The sequence below is a fragment of the Blastomyces dermatitidis genome (assembly GCF_000003525.1).
Source record: "Blastomyces dermatitidis ER-3 genomic scaffold supercont1.7, whole genome shotgun sequence".
In the NCBI taxonomy this organism is placed as follows: Eukaryota; Fungi; Ascomycota; class Eurotiomycetes; order Onygenales; family Ajellomycetaceae; genus Blastomyces; species Blastomyces dermatitidis.
This window is the reverse complement of record NW_025544780.1, coordinates 1,653,601-1,669,864: the sequence shown is the minus strand read 5'-3', so window position 1 is coordinate 1,669,864 and position 16,264 is coordinate 1,653,601. Positions and strand designations below refer to the sequence as shown.

At 47.1% G+C, this 16,264-nt stretch overlaps 4 protein-coding genes and 2 non-coding genes across 7 annotated transcripts; 1 reads left to right on the top strand and 5 right to left on the bottom strand.

The window, feature by feature from the left end:
- Window positions 1-489: 489 nt before the first annotated feature.
- On the bottom strand, window positions 490-1,542 carry BDCG_17386 (uncharacterized protein; the record flags this gene model as incomplete). The annotated part of the gene is made up of 2 exons (XM_045426517.1): window positions 490-717; window positions 1,432-1,542. 2 exons carry the CDS (start codon window positions 1,540-1,542, stop codon window positions 490-492), a joined length of 339 nt encoding a protein of 112 aa, XP_045281827.1.
- A 1,130-nt stretch (window positions 1,543-2,672) lies between these two features.
- On the bottom strand, window positions 2,673-5,005 carry BDCG_06769 (malate synthase, glyoxysomal; the record flags this gene model as incomplete). Its single annotated transcript, XM_045422521.1, has 6 exons — window positions 2,673-2,721; window positions 2,901-3,130; window positions 3,278-3,631; window positions 3,723-3,923; window positions 4,031-4,455; window positions 4,645-5,005. The coding sequence occupies 6 exons, from the start codon at window positions 5,003-5,005 to the stop codon at window positions 2,673-2,675; spliced, it is 1,620 nt and encodes a 539-aa protein (XP_045278146.1).
- Window positions 5,006-6,152: 1,147 nt separating this feature from the next.
- Window positions 6,153-6,239, bottom strand: BDCG_17385. Its single transcript has one exon. It is a non-coding gene; the product is annotated as a tRNA-Tyr (tRNA).
- A 508-nt stretch (window positions 6,240-6,747) lies between these two features.
- Window positions 6,748-6,888, top strand: BDCG_17384. The gene has a single exon. It is a non-coding gene; the product is annotated as a tRNA-Ile (tRNA).
- A 98-nt stretch (window positions 6,889-6,986) lies between these two features.
- BDCG_06768 lies at window positions 6,987-11,196 on the bottom strand. 2 transcript variants are annotated; one of them, XM_045422520.1, is made up of 3 exons: window positions 10,429-11,196; window positions 9,959-10,121; window positions 6,987-9,901 (listed from the first exon to the last, which is right to left on the bottom strand). In XM_045422520.1, the coding sequence occupies exon 3, from the start codon at window positions 9,812-9,814 to the stop codon at window positions 7,283-7,285; it is 2,532 nt and encodes an 843-aa protein (XP_045281826.1). In that variant the 5' UTR covers window positions 9,815-9,901; window positions 9,959-10,121; window positions 10,429-11,196; the 3' UTR covers window positions 6,987-7,282. The 2 variants fall into 2 exon arrangements, with proteins under 2 accessions (XP_045281826.1, XP_045281825.1); XM_045422519.1 differs by having other exon boundaries at window positions 6,987-9,798.
- A 55-nt stretch (window positions 11,197-11,251) lies between these two features.
- BDCG_06767 (choline transporter) lies at window positions 11,252-15,169 on the bottom strand. Its single transcript, XM_045422518.1, has 3 exons — window positions 12,864-15,169; window positions 11,805-12,742; window positions 11,252-11,662 (listed from the first exon to the last, which is right to left on the bottom strand). Exons 1-3 carry the CDS (start codon window positions 13,355-13,357, stop codon window positions 11,511-11,513), a joined length of 1,584 nt encoding a protein of 527 aa, XP_045278145.1. The 5' UTR covers window positions 13,358-15,169; the 3' UTR covers window positions 11,252-11,510.
- Window positions 15,170-16,264: the final 1,095 nt, after the last annotated feature.

Below are 16,264 nucleotides of genomic sequence, written 5' to 3'. Positions count from 1 at the left end.
TCCAGAGCTATCTATCCTATCTATCTGTCTTGGTCTCCCTGGCCCACTACCAATTGAATCCTCAACCGTCTGCACTAACAGGGACGCTCGTGGTCTGGGGAAACTGTTGGACCTTCATCCTCCATGCTGGCCATAAGCGTATCAAAAAAGTATGTGTGCGCCCGCTCGATGTCTTCCCAGCGATCCACAGAAATCCAGCCGTCACTCTCCACCCGCAGCGTCTCGACCATATCCTGCTTGAAATTCCAGCATCTTCTCATAAATCTCCAGCTGTTCTTCGTAAACTGCGTGCTCCTCGGGGGTTGGGGCGGGACGTCTGGAACCCCAAGTTTCCCCCTACCCCTCCCGTAACCGCATTAGCTCGGTTGTAAATGGCACAAAGCCATCCCTCCACGTCCGGTGGCGATAGATCAGCGGGCCGGAAAAGTCTTTCGTCAATCTTCCTGGCTGCACCTTGTAGTCAGCGGAGCTAGCATGGCCCGCCCTAGCTCAGACGCTTGGTGGCAGAGACTTGTTTCGGCGTTTTCTGATGGCCCCGCTGGGGGGGATGCTTGCAAAGTCAGGGACGTCGTAAGCGTACTCGAATGCCGGTTCGACGCTGGTGGACTGCCAGTCTATGAAGCCAGTGATGGCTGTGGGGTTGTCCTTGGAGACAAAGATGTTCCTCTTGTGTAGGTCTGGGTGGAAGAGGGTGGGCGTAGAAGTTGGGCTGGATCGCTGGGTGTTTTATAAGGCTAGGGAAAAGAGCTTGCCCAACTTTTAGCAGATTTAAGTGCTTGTCCACGGAACCTTGGTATGACGCGCGCTACTAACGAAGAAGGGGATGTTCCCGTGGGGGCAGTCTTGCAAGGCCAGCATCGATCAGAGCAGAAGAGTATGAGGAGAGATCACGCCCTAGGGAAGTCAGTTAAATAAGAATGATACTGGTAAGAGGAGTAAAGGCTATCTAAATATCTTCTTACATGGCCCTCTGTTTGGTTGTTTGTATGTATAATATCTCGGTTCCCCAACATCGCAGTCCCAAAAACGTACTTCTGCAGTGTGGGCCAACACAGAATGTAGAATCATTCTCAAGCTTCTGCTTCGAACCAGCATTGACAAATGCCGTGTCCGCAAAATAGAGACTGCCATAGGCAGGAAAATTGGACTTGGATATTGGTGCAATGCTTGTGCAGATTGCACCAATTGTCTTTACTTTCTTGTCTGGTGGCAGCTCATCCCATTACGACCTGCAATGCAACTCCGCCCGCATGGTCCATAATAATTAATGTATGAGGTATGAGAAGCCAACGGGGTTAGTAGGGTCATCGCTCTAGTCTAGAAGAGCTGGAATTGGTATTTTGGTGTGGCGTTGCACTGTAGACACAAGTTAACATCCAGCTCTGAACACACCTTACTATGTACATGTACATGTACATCTCTTATTCTTACAGTAAATAAGTAACTAATCGTTGCAACTTCTGAGCTGGTCACATATGTTGCTAGTCCAGCAACGGACATGGGAAGCTTCGCAACGACCCGTCTCCCGCTGATGGTTTCCATAATGAATGCTTTACTAAACCCCCCCCAACCTTCTCGTAGCTTTCAATGGAAGTGGCAGAAGGGCACAGAGAAAGTACCCTCGCACACAGGCGATCAAAGTTGAATTTGATGTAGCGCGCATCACGCTACGGCTTGTCAAGGTGCAGCCATCGACCGGAAGTGTAGGTAAACAATGCTTCGATGGTTAGTAGAAGATCCCAATGAGCATACATACTATGGCTGAGTAAAAACTCACACTCGCGTCCCGACATAGGTTCAAGTTCCTTTGAGAGAGGCGTACTCGGTACTCTGATGAAGTCCGCGTGTTGGCAGAAGCGCTGAGCAGAACACTGCCCGTGCTAGTAAATAATGGGCGTGGAGTTCCGGCCAGGTTGAGGGGAATGCCAGACTAGATAGACTGTGCAAACGAGCAGACAATAAAGGAGCGATAGTTCGAAACCATTGGTGGTGACTGCAATCGCAATCCCACCACTCTCGCCATCACTAAATATGCCAAATTCCTTGGTGTTCGTCGAAGCGCCGGCCGACACATTGAGGGTTCAGGTCAGCCTTGGCCTACTAATGCAGGTAGCTAGGGAGGCAGCTAGATCTATCTATAGAGTACAGACGTGATATAAATTCATTTCATGGAAAGAGTAAATATAGTGACAAGAAACTAACTAGCTGGTAATCAATCTCTGTGAATTGTGTTCAGGTTACCCTCAAAACCAATAAAAAGAAAAAAAATAGTAGGAAATAAGAACATTTGGTTGGGAATAAATATACATATATAGGAAATAATTATAATTTGTCCTTCCCCTTCTTGTTCTCCGGTTCCGGATTCGTTTTTTGACATTTTTTTGTTTTTTTTTTTACTTCGTATTTTTATTTAATTTCACTTTTCCTTGAAAAATAACAACCCAACGAACAAGGTCGCCCTCTCCTCCCCTCCCAACCCATCAAGCGGCTTCATCCATCTTTCTTTCGGCAGGTTGGGGGGCCCGGCTTTTGCTGTTATTTTTTTTAATTTATTTTTAATTTATTTATTTATTTATTTTATTTTTTTTTGGTATATTTACTACTTCCATCAAGCATATTGTATTGGCTGTACACTGTCGTTGCGTCATCGGAGGCGGAAAGCGTTAAATCTTTTACAACTTGGCAGCGCTGCCGGGGGCGGAGATCTCGTTGTAAAGGAGCCTGCAAGAGTTAAGGCGTTAGAAATAAATGGGGAAACAAAAGAGAGAAGAGAAAAGAAAAGAATGTCTCCGGGGTGAGGTGAGATGAGATGGGGGGGAAAGAAGAAAAAAAAAAAGAAAAGAAAAGAAAAGAAAAAGAAAAAAAAAGAAAGAAAGAAAGGGGGGAGAAGGAGGTCGTACGATGTCAAGAAATCAGCATAATCCTCGCCGGTAACCTGGCCGGCAAAGTAGCGGGCGGCAAGCTGGTACTTGTTGCCCTTGGGGCCCTTGTTGGCGAGCTCGTCGGTCTGCTCTTGCAGCAGCTTGAGGGCATAACCCTTGTCGACGCGCTTGCCCTCGGCCGTGGTGACGTTGTGCTTGACCCATTGCCAGAGCTGGCTGCGGCTCACTTCGGCGGTTGCGGCGTCTTCCTGTTATTGTTGAAAAGGGGGATTGTTAGTTTCTTTTTTTTTTTTTTTTTTTTCTTTGAAGCTGGGTTATTTCTGCCTGGGGCAACAATGGGATAGGAAACGGGAGTGTGTTTGTTTCAATCGTGTTTGCGCTGGTAGGGGACGAACCATAAGGTAATTGATGGGGATGCATCCAACTCCACGGAGCCAGCCCTCCATGTACGACAGGCCAATGTTCAGGTTCTTGCGGATGCCCTCTTCGGTGATTTTGCCGGGGACATTGGTGTTCAGGAGGTCATTCGCGGTGATGTGCACATCTTCCCTGCGAACGAACAGCTGGTTCGGGGTGGGCATGTATTGGTCGAAGATATCTGTGGCAAGCTTGGCCAATGCGGGATGGGCGACCCAGGTACCGTCGTGGCCGGCGCGCACCTCACGGAGCTTGTCAGCACGCACGCTGGCCATGGCGGCGTCGTTGGCCTTCGGGTTGTCTTTAATGGGGATTTGAGCGGCCATTCCACCCTATATTTTGGTAGTTAGTGAGTGGGTATTCTAGAGAAAGGAGTAAAGGGGGGGGAGGAGGTGGAGGAGGGGATTTTCAGATATTGCTTACCATGGCGTGAACGCCTCGTCGGTGGCAGGTCTTGATGAGGAGTTTGACGTAGGCATCCATGAAAGGAACAGTCATGGTGACATCTGAGCGATCTGGGAGGACGAAATTGGGGTTCTGTCTGAATTTCTTGATGAAGGAGAAGATGTAGTCCCATCTGCCGCAGTTCAAGCCAGAGCTGTGTTCTCTGAGCTCGTAAATGATCTGATTTGGTTTCGAGGTCCCGTTAGAAAAAAGAAAAAAACTTCTCGCACAGGACGTTGTATTACCCGATTGGGAAAAAAAAGAAAGAGTAGCAGGCATCAACTCACCTCGTCCATCTCAAAAGCAGCAGAGATAGTCTCAATCAAAACAGTGGCCCGGATGGTGCCGCGAGGCATGCCAATGTAATCCTGCGCCAGATTGAAAGCGTCATTCCACAGACGGGCTTCAAGGTGAGATTCCATCTTGGGGAGATAGAAGTAAGGGCCAGTGCCCCGGCTGACCAGCTCTTTGGCATTGTGGAAGAAATAGAGACCGAAATCGAAAAGACTGGCGGACATGGGAGCACCATCAACCGTCATATGCTTCTCCTCAAGGTGCCAGCCTCGGGCGCGGGCAATGAGGGTTGGGAGTTTCCTGTCGGTGCGCAGCTTGTAATCCTTTCCACCTTGTTTGAAATCAACCTGTCTGCGGATGGCATCGTACAGGTTAACCTGGCCATTGACCATGTTCTCCCAGGTGGGAGCACTTGAGTCTGCGAAATTGAATCTTATGTTAGCTGGATTCCAGTTCTTGTTCTTTATCCCGCCGATTTCAGACAACCGCCAGCAATATCAAAACTGCATCCACCTTCTGCGCTTCCTCCAAGCCCGAGGCCAAAAACCAACGTTTACTTCCACAAAAGCAAGAACATGTACAAAAGATATAAATAAAAACCACTCACCCTCGAAATCAGCCATATAAGTATACACATCAGAGTTCAACGCATTCACGACCATTTTCCGGTCAGTTGGGCCTGTGATTTCCACACGGCGGTCAACAAGACCTGGAGCGGGAGGGGCTCCCTTCCAGGCATCATTTTCACGGATATGTTTGGTCTCTGGGAGGAAATCTAGGAGGGTGCCGCGGTCAATCTCAGCTTGACGGTCGATGCGTCGCTGGAGGAGGGCTTTTCTGGTGGGATTGAAAGTGCGGTGCAGGAGGGCGAGGAACGCAGTGGCCTCCTTGGTGAGGATCTTGCGGGTTTGGTCGTTCAGAGGGCCGAGGATGGCCACGTCCTTGAGGAGGGTGTCGACAGTTGCCATTGTGAGTTGATTGTATAGCTAATAATAATAATAGCTGTATGTATGTGTGTATGTAGATAGATCTCTGTATTGTATAGGAGAGGAGAGTGATAACCTCTTCCTTCCGACAAAGATTGTATTGAGCAAGAAGTAGACAAGCACGATAATAATTTATAGCTATCAAGTCATCTAGGTTTTTTATTATTATAAAATGGGGAAAGAAAAGGTATTTATTTTATTTATAATGAGTAACTCAACAGAACAACAGAACAAAACAGAGCAAGAAAGCGTCAACTTCGGGATAACGTCAGAGCTTTTCTTTTGCCGCGGCACATGCAATAATAACATAAAAAACAGGAGGCGAAAGCAGAGCAAGCAAGGTGGAAAGCGGGCCAGACCACAGTCTGTTTAACCCCGAATTAATTAATTAATTAATCTGTGATCCCTATTCTAGTTATTCGGTCGAGAGAGTAATAATAAGAGAGCTATGATTGTCTTAAATATTTATTATTATGATTATTCTGTTTCTTAAATGGATGAGCGGGAAGTTTCTCACAGGCAAAAAAGTTACTGAGGCCAACACTGCTTAAATAACTAGTTACTTCTACTGCCTTTCTCGGCCGACTTACTGATGTAGTTAACTACTTTATATATTATTTCCATATTTCCATATATCCCCTTGTCAGTGATTCTGCTCTGTATGGTATGTAAACGTACTTGGACCTTCAAAGTAATATTATTACTTATTATGTCCCCCGCACTCTGCTCCGGTATTCCCCGGGCTGCGGGTTATGTATAACTAACTTACAACAACATTTCAGCTTGCTTCAAACGCCAAATGCATTATTATTATTATTATTATTTATTGCGGTCGAACTGGCGGCAACAGATGCGAGGGCAAATTAATTATGCAATTGATATGAATATATGTTTTCTTCCCCCCATACAGACAGAGCTTCCAGCCAAAAAATCTGCTCACATGTTTGAACTAGTAAACTCTCATGTTAGAACTGTAATCTGTCTGCAACCATAACTACCATTGCAAACAAATGAAACTACGACGCCAAGACACCTCCGAATCAAGCTCTACTGCGTAAGTTTAGGGGATTTTTTGTATATATAAAAAAAAAAAAAAAAAAAAAAAAAAAAAAAAAGGAAAAGGTGTTGCTCCGCTGGGTCGGAGTCGAACCGACGACACCTGGATCGCAGAAAGATATTACAGTCCAGTGCCATAAACCAACTAGACGACCAGCGGAAAGAATGACGTATCTCAGAAACCAGGGTGAAATGTCAGCCTGAAACAAGTAGTTTGGTGGGAACTGGAAAGCGAGCAGTTGCTTATATAGCTCATATATATATATTCTGTTAGCACAAGAGGAGAAATCCAATAAACTTAAATAATAGTAAACTAAACGTGGAAAACAAGAAGAGTTGGGGAGATATTGAAAAATACTTTGTCAACCAATGTAGCTAGAGGTTCTCTCCTTCAGGAGCTTATTATTAGCTAGGTACCTCCTCCTCCCGGGCGAGAGAATCTCCAACCAACCTGCACATGGCTGTCTGTAAGTACTCCTCCCGCTGCGGGGTACAATGGGGGATTTCACTTTATTTTTTTATATTTTTATATTTTTATATTTATTTTATAATTTAGCATTTTCACATGCTTCTTCCCCCGCAGAGGTTTCAAATTATACTTTCCCCCCCCGCCACCGCCACCGGCGTGAGCATAAAGTGAATCGGGCCGTTCTGTAGGGCTAAACATTAGACCAGTGACGCAGTGGTTAGCGTTCCGTTCTTATATGATTCTCAGAAGCGCCCAGAGCTCTTTGGTTTTGGTGTGGCCTGAACTCATATGACATTCCTCAGTGATGCGGGGGTCGTGGGTTCGAATCCCACTTGGTCTAGATGAAAATTAACCACATTGGTCTCTCTTTTTTTTTTTTTTTTTATTTTAATATTTTTTTGATACTTGAAGTTATTGTTTTTCTTTTTATTCCTTCTTCATAGGGTTAATTAATTAACATTCATTATTATTCATCTCATTATCACATTTAATATTGGGCCTGTCTATCCAGCAGGTTATCTATTATTAGTCAAGTTCCATCTCATATGTTATGTTGTTGGACCAGATTAAATACAAATAATCATGCTGGCAGACAGACAGACAGCATTAACATTAACTCATCTTATAGCATACATCACATCATATTCAATCATTAATTAATTTCATCAATTCATCAATTCATTCCCATCCCGTGCATGCATTTTCATTGCCGCCTTCCCCCCCCACCCACGTCGTCAATATTCCGCCATGAGCGGCAAGTCCCTCGAACTCCTCCCCACCCACACTTGAAACTTGCCGCTAACAGGCATCACCCAGTTCTGATTCACAGCACTCCAGTAACTCAGGTCCTTGCGTGTCAGCGGCAGGCTCACAGTTACGTTTTGCCCGGGCTGCACCTCTACCTTGTTGAAATTGCGGAGCACGCGCAGCGGGAAATCCACGGTTCTGGTGCTGTTGTGGCTCGGGTTGGTCGTGGTGCTGTTGTTGTTTGGGCTGTTGCTGATGCTGCTGCTGTCGCTGCTGTTGTTGTTGTTGCTGTTGCTGCTGCTGCTGCTATTGTTGTCGAGTATAGGTTCGTCGAGCACGTTCTCAGGGAACGACACATAGACCTGCACAACTTCCTTCCCGACACGAGTCCCCGTATTACTGACAGTGACATTGACCGTCACAAATGGCTCGAAGAGGGATGGATTGCCGCCTTCACCTCCTCCAGCGGGTGAGGGGGGTTGGGCTTCGTCGTATCCCTTCGGGTATTCGTATGGGGGCTCTCGTTTGATGTCGTCTACAGAAGATAAGTACGGGTAGATGTATTTGGTGAGAACCCTGAATTTCTCTGGGAATAAGGCGCATTCAACGTTGGGGATTGTTGTGTTGTACCATGGTGGAGAATTTTCTTTCGGTCTGGGAGACGGGAGTGGAGTTTTGGATTTCAACGGTCTGAGGATCAGGTTGGATAGGTTGAAGGTGGTGTATGAGAGGCCGTAACCGAACTCATATCGCGGCGTTAGGTTATGGGCGTCGAAGTAGCGGTAGTCGATGTATAGGCCGTGGGAAAAATCCTTTTGCGGAATCACATCATCGGATTTATAAAGGATTCCAGCTTCAGGGCCATAATCGGTAAGGTTTTTGCCCATGGTGTATGGCAGTCTGCCACTGGCGTCCACATCGCCGAACAAAATATCAGCCAGCGCGTTTCCGCTCTCTTCTCCAGGTAAGTTCGCTAGAAGCACTGCTTTGACTCCCGGGAGGTCGATCCAGGACTCAACGATCACAGGCCCAACAGAATGGATCACCACAACTGTGCTGCCATTGCCAGCACCACATTCTGTCGCTACCTGAGAAACAAGGCTGTCTGTGCCCTTCTGGAGTATGAGGTCATTCCTGTCACCACGGATGTCTTTCCAACTTGCGAACCCTTCGCCAGAGTCCGCATTCGCGAAAACAAGACACAAGTCTTTATCACGCATATCCTCTGGTGGAGTCCGATCATTTGTCAGATACCCGGATACCGTTGTGGATTTGTTATTGAACGCCCTGCTTAGAGCTTTCCACGGCGTTATTAGGTAGGGGAAATCGACAGCTCCGCTACCCCAACCGGACGCCAGCGTGCCCTGGTTACACGCTCTGTCCGCGCAAGCGTTTGGTCCTTCGCCAGCTCCGGCGTCCTCTCCATAAATGCCGATGCGATACTTCTCATCTGATAGTCCTGGGCCGTCCCTGGAAAGTGGTAGGAATCCGTTTTCATTCTTGAGCAAAATTGTGCCTTCGGCTGCAATCTCACGCGCAAGTGGGCCATGGGCATCATCCCCTTCACCTTGCACATTGATGTATTGGTTAACAACACCTTTGGCATCGTCATCCGGGCTGCCTTGGTGCAATCGACCGATTCTGTCATGCGTCCAAGACGAGAAATTTGGTCCCCCGTCCCCGTCCGGGGGCGGTTTCGCCCAGGAATCTTGTTTCAATTGGTACCAAGAGGCCACTACCCTCGTCGCCATATCATTCAATCGATCCATTGGCACAGATGTATTCAAGACAGCCTGCGTCAAGTGGTGGCCCCACAGGGAAATGCCGTCCGCCCACCCCAGGCCATCACCAGGCATTGAGACATCCAGACCAGCAAGTGCACTGGCAACCCCGCTCCGTTGCGCCAACCAATCCGACTGGACGAAGCCTTGAAACCCAAGCTCATCCTTGAGGATGCCGTTCAAAATCAAACTATTTTGGCAGGCATAGGAATTATTGACCATCTGATACGCACACATCACACTCGCGACGCCCGCCCGTACACTTTCCGCGAATGGCCACACATACACCTCGCGGAGTGAACGGTCATCAATGTTGGAAGACATCGCAATCGGTATCCCCCATTCACCCTCCTGGCGGAAATGCTCTTGCTCGTTGAGCACGTAGTGTTTAGCGGTCGCCATTACTCCATTATCCTGGACTCCGCGGATGGTCTCTGCGGCTGCAACGCCCTGGAGGACAGGATCCGAGCCAAAGCCTTCCCAATTCCTGCCCCCCGCAGGCAAGACACCAATAGGACCCATAGCCGGGCCAAGAAGGATATTGACTCCTTTAAGTCGAGCTTCTTTCCCCAGCGCAAAACCCCTCTTGTACATTAAGTCACGACTCCATGTCGCACCGACGGTAACACCGGCAGGAAACGCGGAGATGTTATCTGCAAAGCGAATGCCTAGAGGCCCATCTTGCAGACAAAGCGATGGGAAGCCCACCGAGCTAGCCGGACCTGAGCGACTTAGCATGCGACCATTTATGTTACCTTTTAAGAGAGGTATGATTGCTTCGAATATGAGGAAACCAAATCGACAAAAATTAAATCACGGCGGGCCCTATCCCATTATATAAGGAGAGCCTTGAATAAAGTGCGAAAAGAATATTGGACCTACCAGTGTTTCCAACGCAGAGCCCCATCTGCCAACCCACACCAGTAGTGACGTTCACTTTTTCAACCACACTCATTCTACCCACTAACTCCTGGGCTTTTTCGTAGCTTTCAGTCCAACTTTGGACAGTTCCACCTCGCGGAGATGGATACCACGGCCTTGATAACTAGATATATAACTTACGTTAGCTTTTTTTCTTTTTTCTTTCTTTTTTCTTTCTTTTTTAATTTAAATTAACTATAGTTATCGATATATCGATGGGTTTGAAAAATAAAATAGATAGCACCTTAAAGGTGAACCGATCAAAGTCATAGCAGTAGATGCCCCCAAAAAAAAAAAAAAAAAAAAAAAAAAAAAAAAAAAAAAAAAAAAGAGAGAGAGATATAGAATGAATAAACACACAATAAATAAATGCAAAGAAAGTAATGAAAAACAAACAAACAAATATAAAACAACAAATAAAACTCACTCACCCCATCCCTCGTCTCCACCCTCATCCGCCCATCATCTCCCTCACCATCTATCCCCTTGCCGCCCAATATCCCCTTCGCCCCAAGCACCGATAGCACAATCGTTAACACCACCAACACAACGACCACGAGCGGCAGGATGAGTAGACGCCATACCCTCCGCCGCGTCGTCTTCGTCGTCTTCGTCGTCGTCGTCGTCCACCACCACCTTGCTGCTGATGTGATCTCCATCACGGCTGGTGTCGATGCTAGCTGAGGGGGATGTTGTCTGTTTGGGGGCTGGGGGTGGTGGATGGGGGGGGAGGCGGCATGGTTGTGTTGATGCTGGGGAAGGGGGGGGAGGGGGCGCTGGGGGGAGGAGGCAGGGGAAGACTCCCCAGCCGTCTTGGATGTCCCGCCTGTGGAGGAAGGGTGGATTGATGCTTGTGATGGTTGTGTGCCAATACTGGTGGGGATGGTGCTTGGAGGAAGTGTTGTGTTGTGTTGTGTGTATTTTGAGAATTGATGATTTGGTTGATGTTCTCCTTTTGCCATCCATGGATATACGTAGGTAGGTTACAGGGGTCACATGTTCAGACACAGTGTGTACTGTTGAGAGGCAAACTTGAGCAGTGCAAGCTACAAGCTATTTGTGTTGCTCCTATACTAAATATCAGGGGGGAAATAGAATTAAATAACTGCCCAGGGAGTGTTTTTCTTCTTTTTTCACCAGCGCTCGTTCAAAGATCATCCCTGGCCAGAGCATCAGTGGCTTGGCAGGGGAATTGGCGCATCTAGCTTGGTTTTTAGAGTTGGTGGCTTGTAATCGAGATAGGTTAATAATACGTTGTGTATAAATATTCTGTGTTTTATATTCATATGGTAGAACGGTAATATAGTTCTGCACTTTTTTTATATTTACATATGCAACTCATCGATGGTCCGCCTTTTGCCTGGGGGGGGGGGTATATTTAGTTCTCTCGCAAATAGTAGCTACCCATGCCACTACCATTGAAACCGTCCAGCAAGATAACACGCAAGCTAACAAACAGACAAGTGCGAAAAAGAAAAACAAATAAGCGTGTAAATCTAATTGCCTTCTTTTTCTATTGCACAACGCTTGTTCTCCTGTTCATGAACTGTTCTACTTCCTCGTGGCGCTCATGCTGGCCACGGTAGTCTCGTCGACCACGCAGGTACCAGTCGGCGACGATGATGACGACAACGACGAAGTAGACGGCGGAAACGTAGTTCATGTCTATAGTTGGAAATATATGATTAGCTATCTGACCTATGGTGCTACTTCGCAAATTTTTGGGAAGAAGGGGAAGGGGGGGGGGGGGGGGGTGTGCGTTAGTCGTAGGGTCTAGGGTTAAACCCCCAAAGGTAGTATAACTTACTGGAAGTCCTGACGGGATAAACCGAAGGGAACGAATACATAACAATGGTAAACACAGTCCACAAAAGAACTACAATGTTTGCACAAAGGCCAATTTTCCCCAGCCAGAAGGGGCCGTGCTTGATGTTATCCCGGCCGCGGATGAGCAACGCGATAATGGGAATGGCATACGAGATATACAGCAGGACAATGCATGCAGTCACCATGCTGTTAAAGGCGGTGGAGGAGCCGAGATACAGCAGTCCCAGTACACCGACGATGCAACAGCTGGATGCATGCGCCACGAGCGGCACGTCGAGCTTGGGGTGGATCTGGGACAGGTGCTTGTGGAACGGGAGGCCGCGGTCGCGCGCAAAGGACCAGCACAGGCGAGACTGCCACGTATGCGAGGCGATCTGGCAGCCGAAGCCGGTGCAGAGGACCAGGGATTCCAGGGCGATGGCGCCGGCTTTGCTGTTCAGGGCCTGGTGGAAGAGCTCGAGGATGGGGACGCCGGTCGGCGTGCTGATGAGTGTCTCGAAGTCACTCAGGCTGAAGAACATGGACATGCAGTAGAACCAGGCGGTGGTGAAGCCGATGGCGACGGTGCCGCAGATGGCAATGGGGATGGAGCGCTCCGGGCTCGCGACCTCCTCGGCAAGGTGGGTGGCAGAGTCAAGACAGGCGAAGACCCAGTTGGGGTTGATGAGGCCGACGATGAAGGCGATGCCGTCGGATTTCCAGCCTGTGTTGTTGATGAAGGTGGCAAAGACGAATTTGGCGTCCTGGTGCGTGGGGGCCTTGGACGGGACGGTGATGATGATCACCGTGAAGGACATGAGAGAGAGATAGAGGGTGGTCACGGCGACCTTGGGGAGGAGTTTGCCTACGCAGTTGAAGAGGAAGCACCATGCGTTAATGACTTGGTAGGCGACGACGATGTGCCAGGATTCGATGACGCTGTAAGTTTTCTAGTTAACTATGGTCCAGTGTAGAGAGAGGGAATTTCAATACTAGGTATTTTAAAATTGAATTAGACCCAGGGGGGGGAGAGGAAAAAAAAAAAAAAAAAAATCCTTACAAGTCAGGATGTCCAAGCTGCCACATTCCAACGCCCGCAGAGGCCAACGCCAGCGCAACACTGGCAGAGGTGAAAATACTCCCCGTCCACGCAAACCAACCGGTCAGATAAGACGCAAAGTTTGCATATTTCGGAGACGCCAGCTCGTTCGCCCAGAAATACTGGCCTCCAGCATTGGGCATAGAGCTCGCGAGTTCAGACAGCGTGATGGCCACGCAACTCGAGATAAATGCAATCCACGGGATACCGTACATGACCAGCAGCGGCCCGCCCGACGAAATGCCAGTGATCAGGGACGCAGACATGCCGAACCACGAGTTGGTCAGCGAGAAGCCCACGCCGAGCAGGGAGAACAGCGAGAACTTGCGCTTCATGTCCTGGGTGTAGCCCATGGCCGCGAGTTTCACGGCATCTTCATCGAGGGAGCTTGTCTCGCTGGGGTCACTGCCCGGAGACGGCACCACACTGTTAATTTTCTCCTCATCTTTAGACATGGTTGCTGATTATTTATTGCTATCTTTTTTTTTTTTTCGTTGGTTCTGTTTTCTGTTATACGGGATTCACAGAGGTTTTGTTTTTGGTTTGGGTAGGTAGATACAGTCGCTTGGGAGGGTACGATACGTTAACAAGGCCACTATTGTTGCATTGGGCTCGAGTTCCGGTTCGAACGATGGAAGGGATCCTTTTTTTTTTCTTTTTTTTTTTTGGCTTCTGCAGTCAATATACCTTGGGAAGGGTGTAGCGCATTGGGCAGTGTGGGATATCGAGTGCTTTGTGTTTTGGTCGCTTCCGGGCGTCACAGAAGTCACTTCAATTCAGATGAGAGAACAAGATGATTCCATGTCACCACTTGTGTTTTTTTTCGTTTCTTTGGAGATTCTGACTTTCCTTACTACGAAGGAAGAAACTATTTCTCGATTGTTTCTGAAGTGGCTGTACAACAACAATGAGGGTTGAACCAGATGTGTGGCTTAATGCGAAAGCACGGGATATCAACAGCTTCGTAAGGGGCGTCTTTTTGCACCACACACTGCCAATCCTTAAGCAAAGCACAGTACAGCTATACGGATAGATGGGAGGTATAGACTGATCGAGAGGGGGTGGTATTTTTTTTTTTTTTTTTTTGAAGTCGGGAAGTAGGTAGGGTGGAGGAAGATAAGGTAACAACAACAAAATAGGAATTAAAAAAAAAATATGATAACGGCGAAAATCAACCGCTAATCTGTTGAATAATGGGTGGTGGGGAATATCCAAACATCAGGAGATACCGGGATTAATGGAGATCGCATTTATCTGTTATGCTGCTTCAGCTTTTTGTGCGATGGGCTGCGATACTGCGAGTGAGTGCAAGAAAAGAAAAGGTAAAATAGCGGAGCTCGGGGGTTTTAAACAGGTCTTAGTGTCCGATGGCCAATTTTGGCTTTCATCAGGGAACAAGCGCAGCAATTGATTTTGCATGTGGCTCTTTTGGTGTAAAGTTTTCTTGCCTTCTCCAGAGACGACACTGGTAGAGGGGAATCGGCGGGAAAACAGAAGAAAAAAAAAAGGTTGAAAGTTTAACTTGGCGGCAACCTTAAACCCTTTTTCAAAGGCGACCCTCTTTGGTATTCCCACATGTCCCGCAACTTGCAAGTGACGTGATGTGTATACATGTATACATGTACCAAGACCCTAGTGCTGAGGCAAACTCGGCCATTATTGGCCATCGACACAGCAAGGAAGTCGAGGGTTGAGAACAAGTCCAGCGGAGCTCTCTGAAAAACGTGAGAAACATCCCCCCGCTGACGGAGCCTTGCAAGAGCTAGGAATTGGATCCGCTCGCCGAAGGATTTGCCCGAACGAACAGGTCGTGTAGGCCAGACAGAGACGGCTTTGTCGGCTATTTTTTCTGCCCTTCCCGGTCGGTCTTCTTCGGGCTTTATTGCCTGTTGTTGTTGTTGTTGTTGTTGTTGGTGTTGGTTTCTTTTCTTTTTGCAGCGTGTTGTGTGGTGGGGTGGTGCAGCGTGCTGATGCGGGGTGTTACATCTCTCATCAATCTTCCAGTTGCATGCGCAAGTGGTCATCCGCGGATATTCTTTTGACCCTGTCAGCAAGAATCCCTACACTGTACAGCGTAGACATGTCGCATGTCATAGTTATCTGCCATCTGCACGCCTCAAGAGTTCATGGCGGGCGTGGCTGGAAAAGGAGGATTTCAGGTTTTGTTTTGTTGACGTCAGAAGCGGCTCTTTCTTTCTTTTTTGTCTTTTTTCTGCCTCGGCTGCCCTGAGCCACACACAGATCTAGTTAGTTAGTTACTAGTTAAGTTACTACTAAGTTAGTTACTAAGTACACACTCGCATATTAATAAGTTACTATGATAGTTAGTTAACGTTAAGTTATTAGTAACGATATTACTAACTAGTTAGTTCAACTAACGAACTACGCCACTGATGCCGGCTTGGGCCCTAAATGTTAGCGAACCATTTCTTCATTTCTTCTCAGCGGCGGACTGTATACGGAGTAACTACAGAGTAGACAATTACTTATTCTGGCTAGAGGCTTGCACAAGACCAGACCCATATGAAAAAACCTGACCTTTGGAATGAGCTTAATTCAGGAGATTGAAATGGGCTATACGTGTCTCATACATCTCCCACTTTATTAGTTGACCACTTATATTAGAAGTTAGAGAGCTCTGCATCTCTCGACTATAATATGACTCTCTCTATCTTGGCAACTAGCCAGGCAGTGAGTGGCTCATTTCCACTGAGTGGAGAATTTCATTCTTGCAAATCCCAACATGGAAACAGGAATGCTTTTCTGTTCGGGTCCCGCGTCTCAAGGGAAATTTAAATTTAAAAAATAAATAAATAAATAAATAACTAATCATTCTCAAACTATTTCTATAATAACTCTTAACTAAATTCGTATTATTCAGCTCTGAATGGGCTATTAATCATTATTTCTCTATTATTGCAGCAGCAATTGCAATTCTTTTCCTTTCCTGCGTACAAATTTTCCAGGACTTGATTGTTATACAGATCCACTTTTATTGTTTGATTCTCAAGGGGCTCAGCAGTGAAACCAGAATAGTTTTTTTTTTATCTTTTCGGTTTTTAGGTTTTATCGTTCAGAAGCCTCAACTTTATCTGGTTTAACTATCCAACAAAACCTGATGTCACTGAAGACGGCCCCCGGTTGAGGCGTCAATGGCGGCCAATAATCCCTCTTCCTCTCTTCTGATCATCATTTGTTAGAAAGTCAATGCACAGACAGAGGTACTTCTTATTTGCTCTGTTCATGTGTATTATTATTTAACTTGGTTTGAAGAAGCAGGAGTTTGTGGAATAGAATAATAATACTGCATAATAGATATTATGTATGAGATCATTAGTATTATTCTCCGTGTGTTGATCTGG

Bases quoted from the DNA above. Each gene is read 5' to 3' on its own strand.
- BDCG_06768 (XM_045422519.1), bottom strand. From the start codon at position 10,959: ATGGCAAAAGGAGAACATCAACCAAATCATCAATTCTCAAAATACACA. The intron at 10,122-10,428 runs GTGAGTGAGTTT...TTATATATCTAG, and splicing joins GGGTGGAGACGAGGGATGGG to TTATCAAGGCCGTGGTATCC. The intron at 9,799-9,958 runs GTAGGTCCAATA...TAAGTCGCTCAG, and splicing joins GCTCTGCGTTGGAAACACTG to GTCCGGCTAGCTCGGTGGGC.
- BDCG_06767 (XM_045422518.1), bottom strand. From the start codon at position 13,357: ATGTCTAAAGATGAGGAGAAAATTAACAGTGTGGTGCCGTCTCCGGGC. The intron at 12,743-12,863 runs GTAAGGATTTTT...GAAAACTTACAG, and splicing joins CAGCTTGGACATCCTGACTT to CGTCATCGAATCCTGGCACA. The intron at 11,663-11,804 runs GTAAGTTATACT...TTCCAACTATAG, and splicing joins TTATCCCGTCAGGACTTCCA to ACATGAACTACGTTTCCGCC.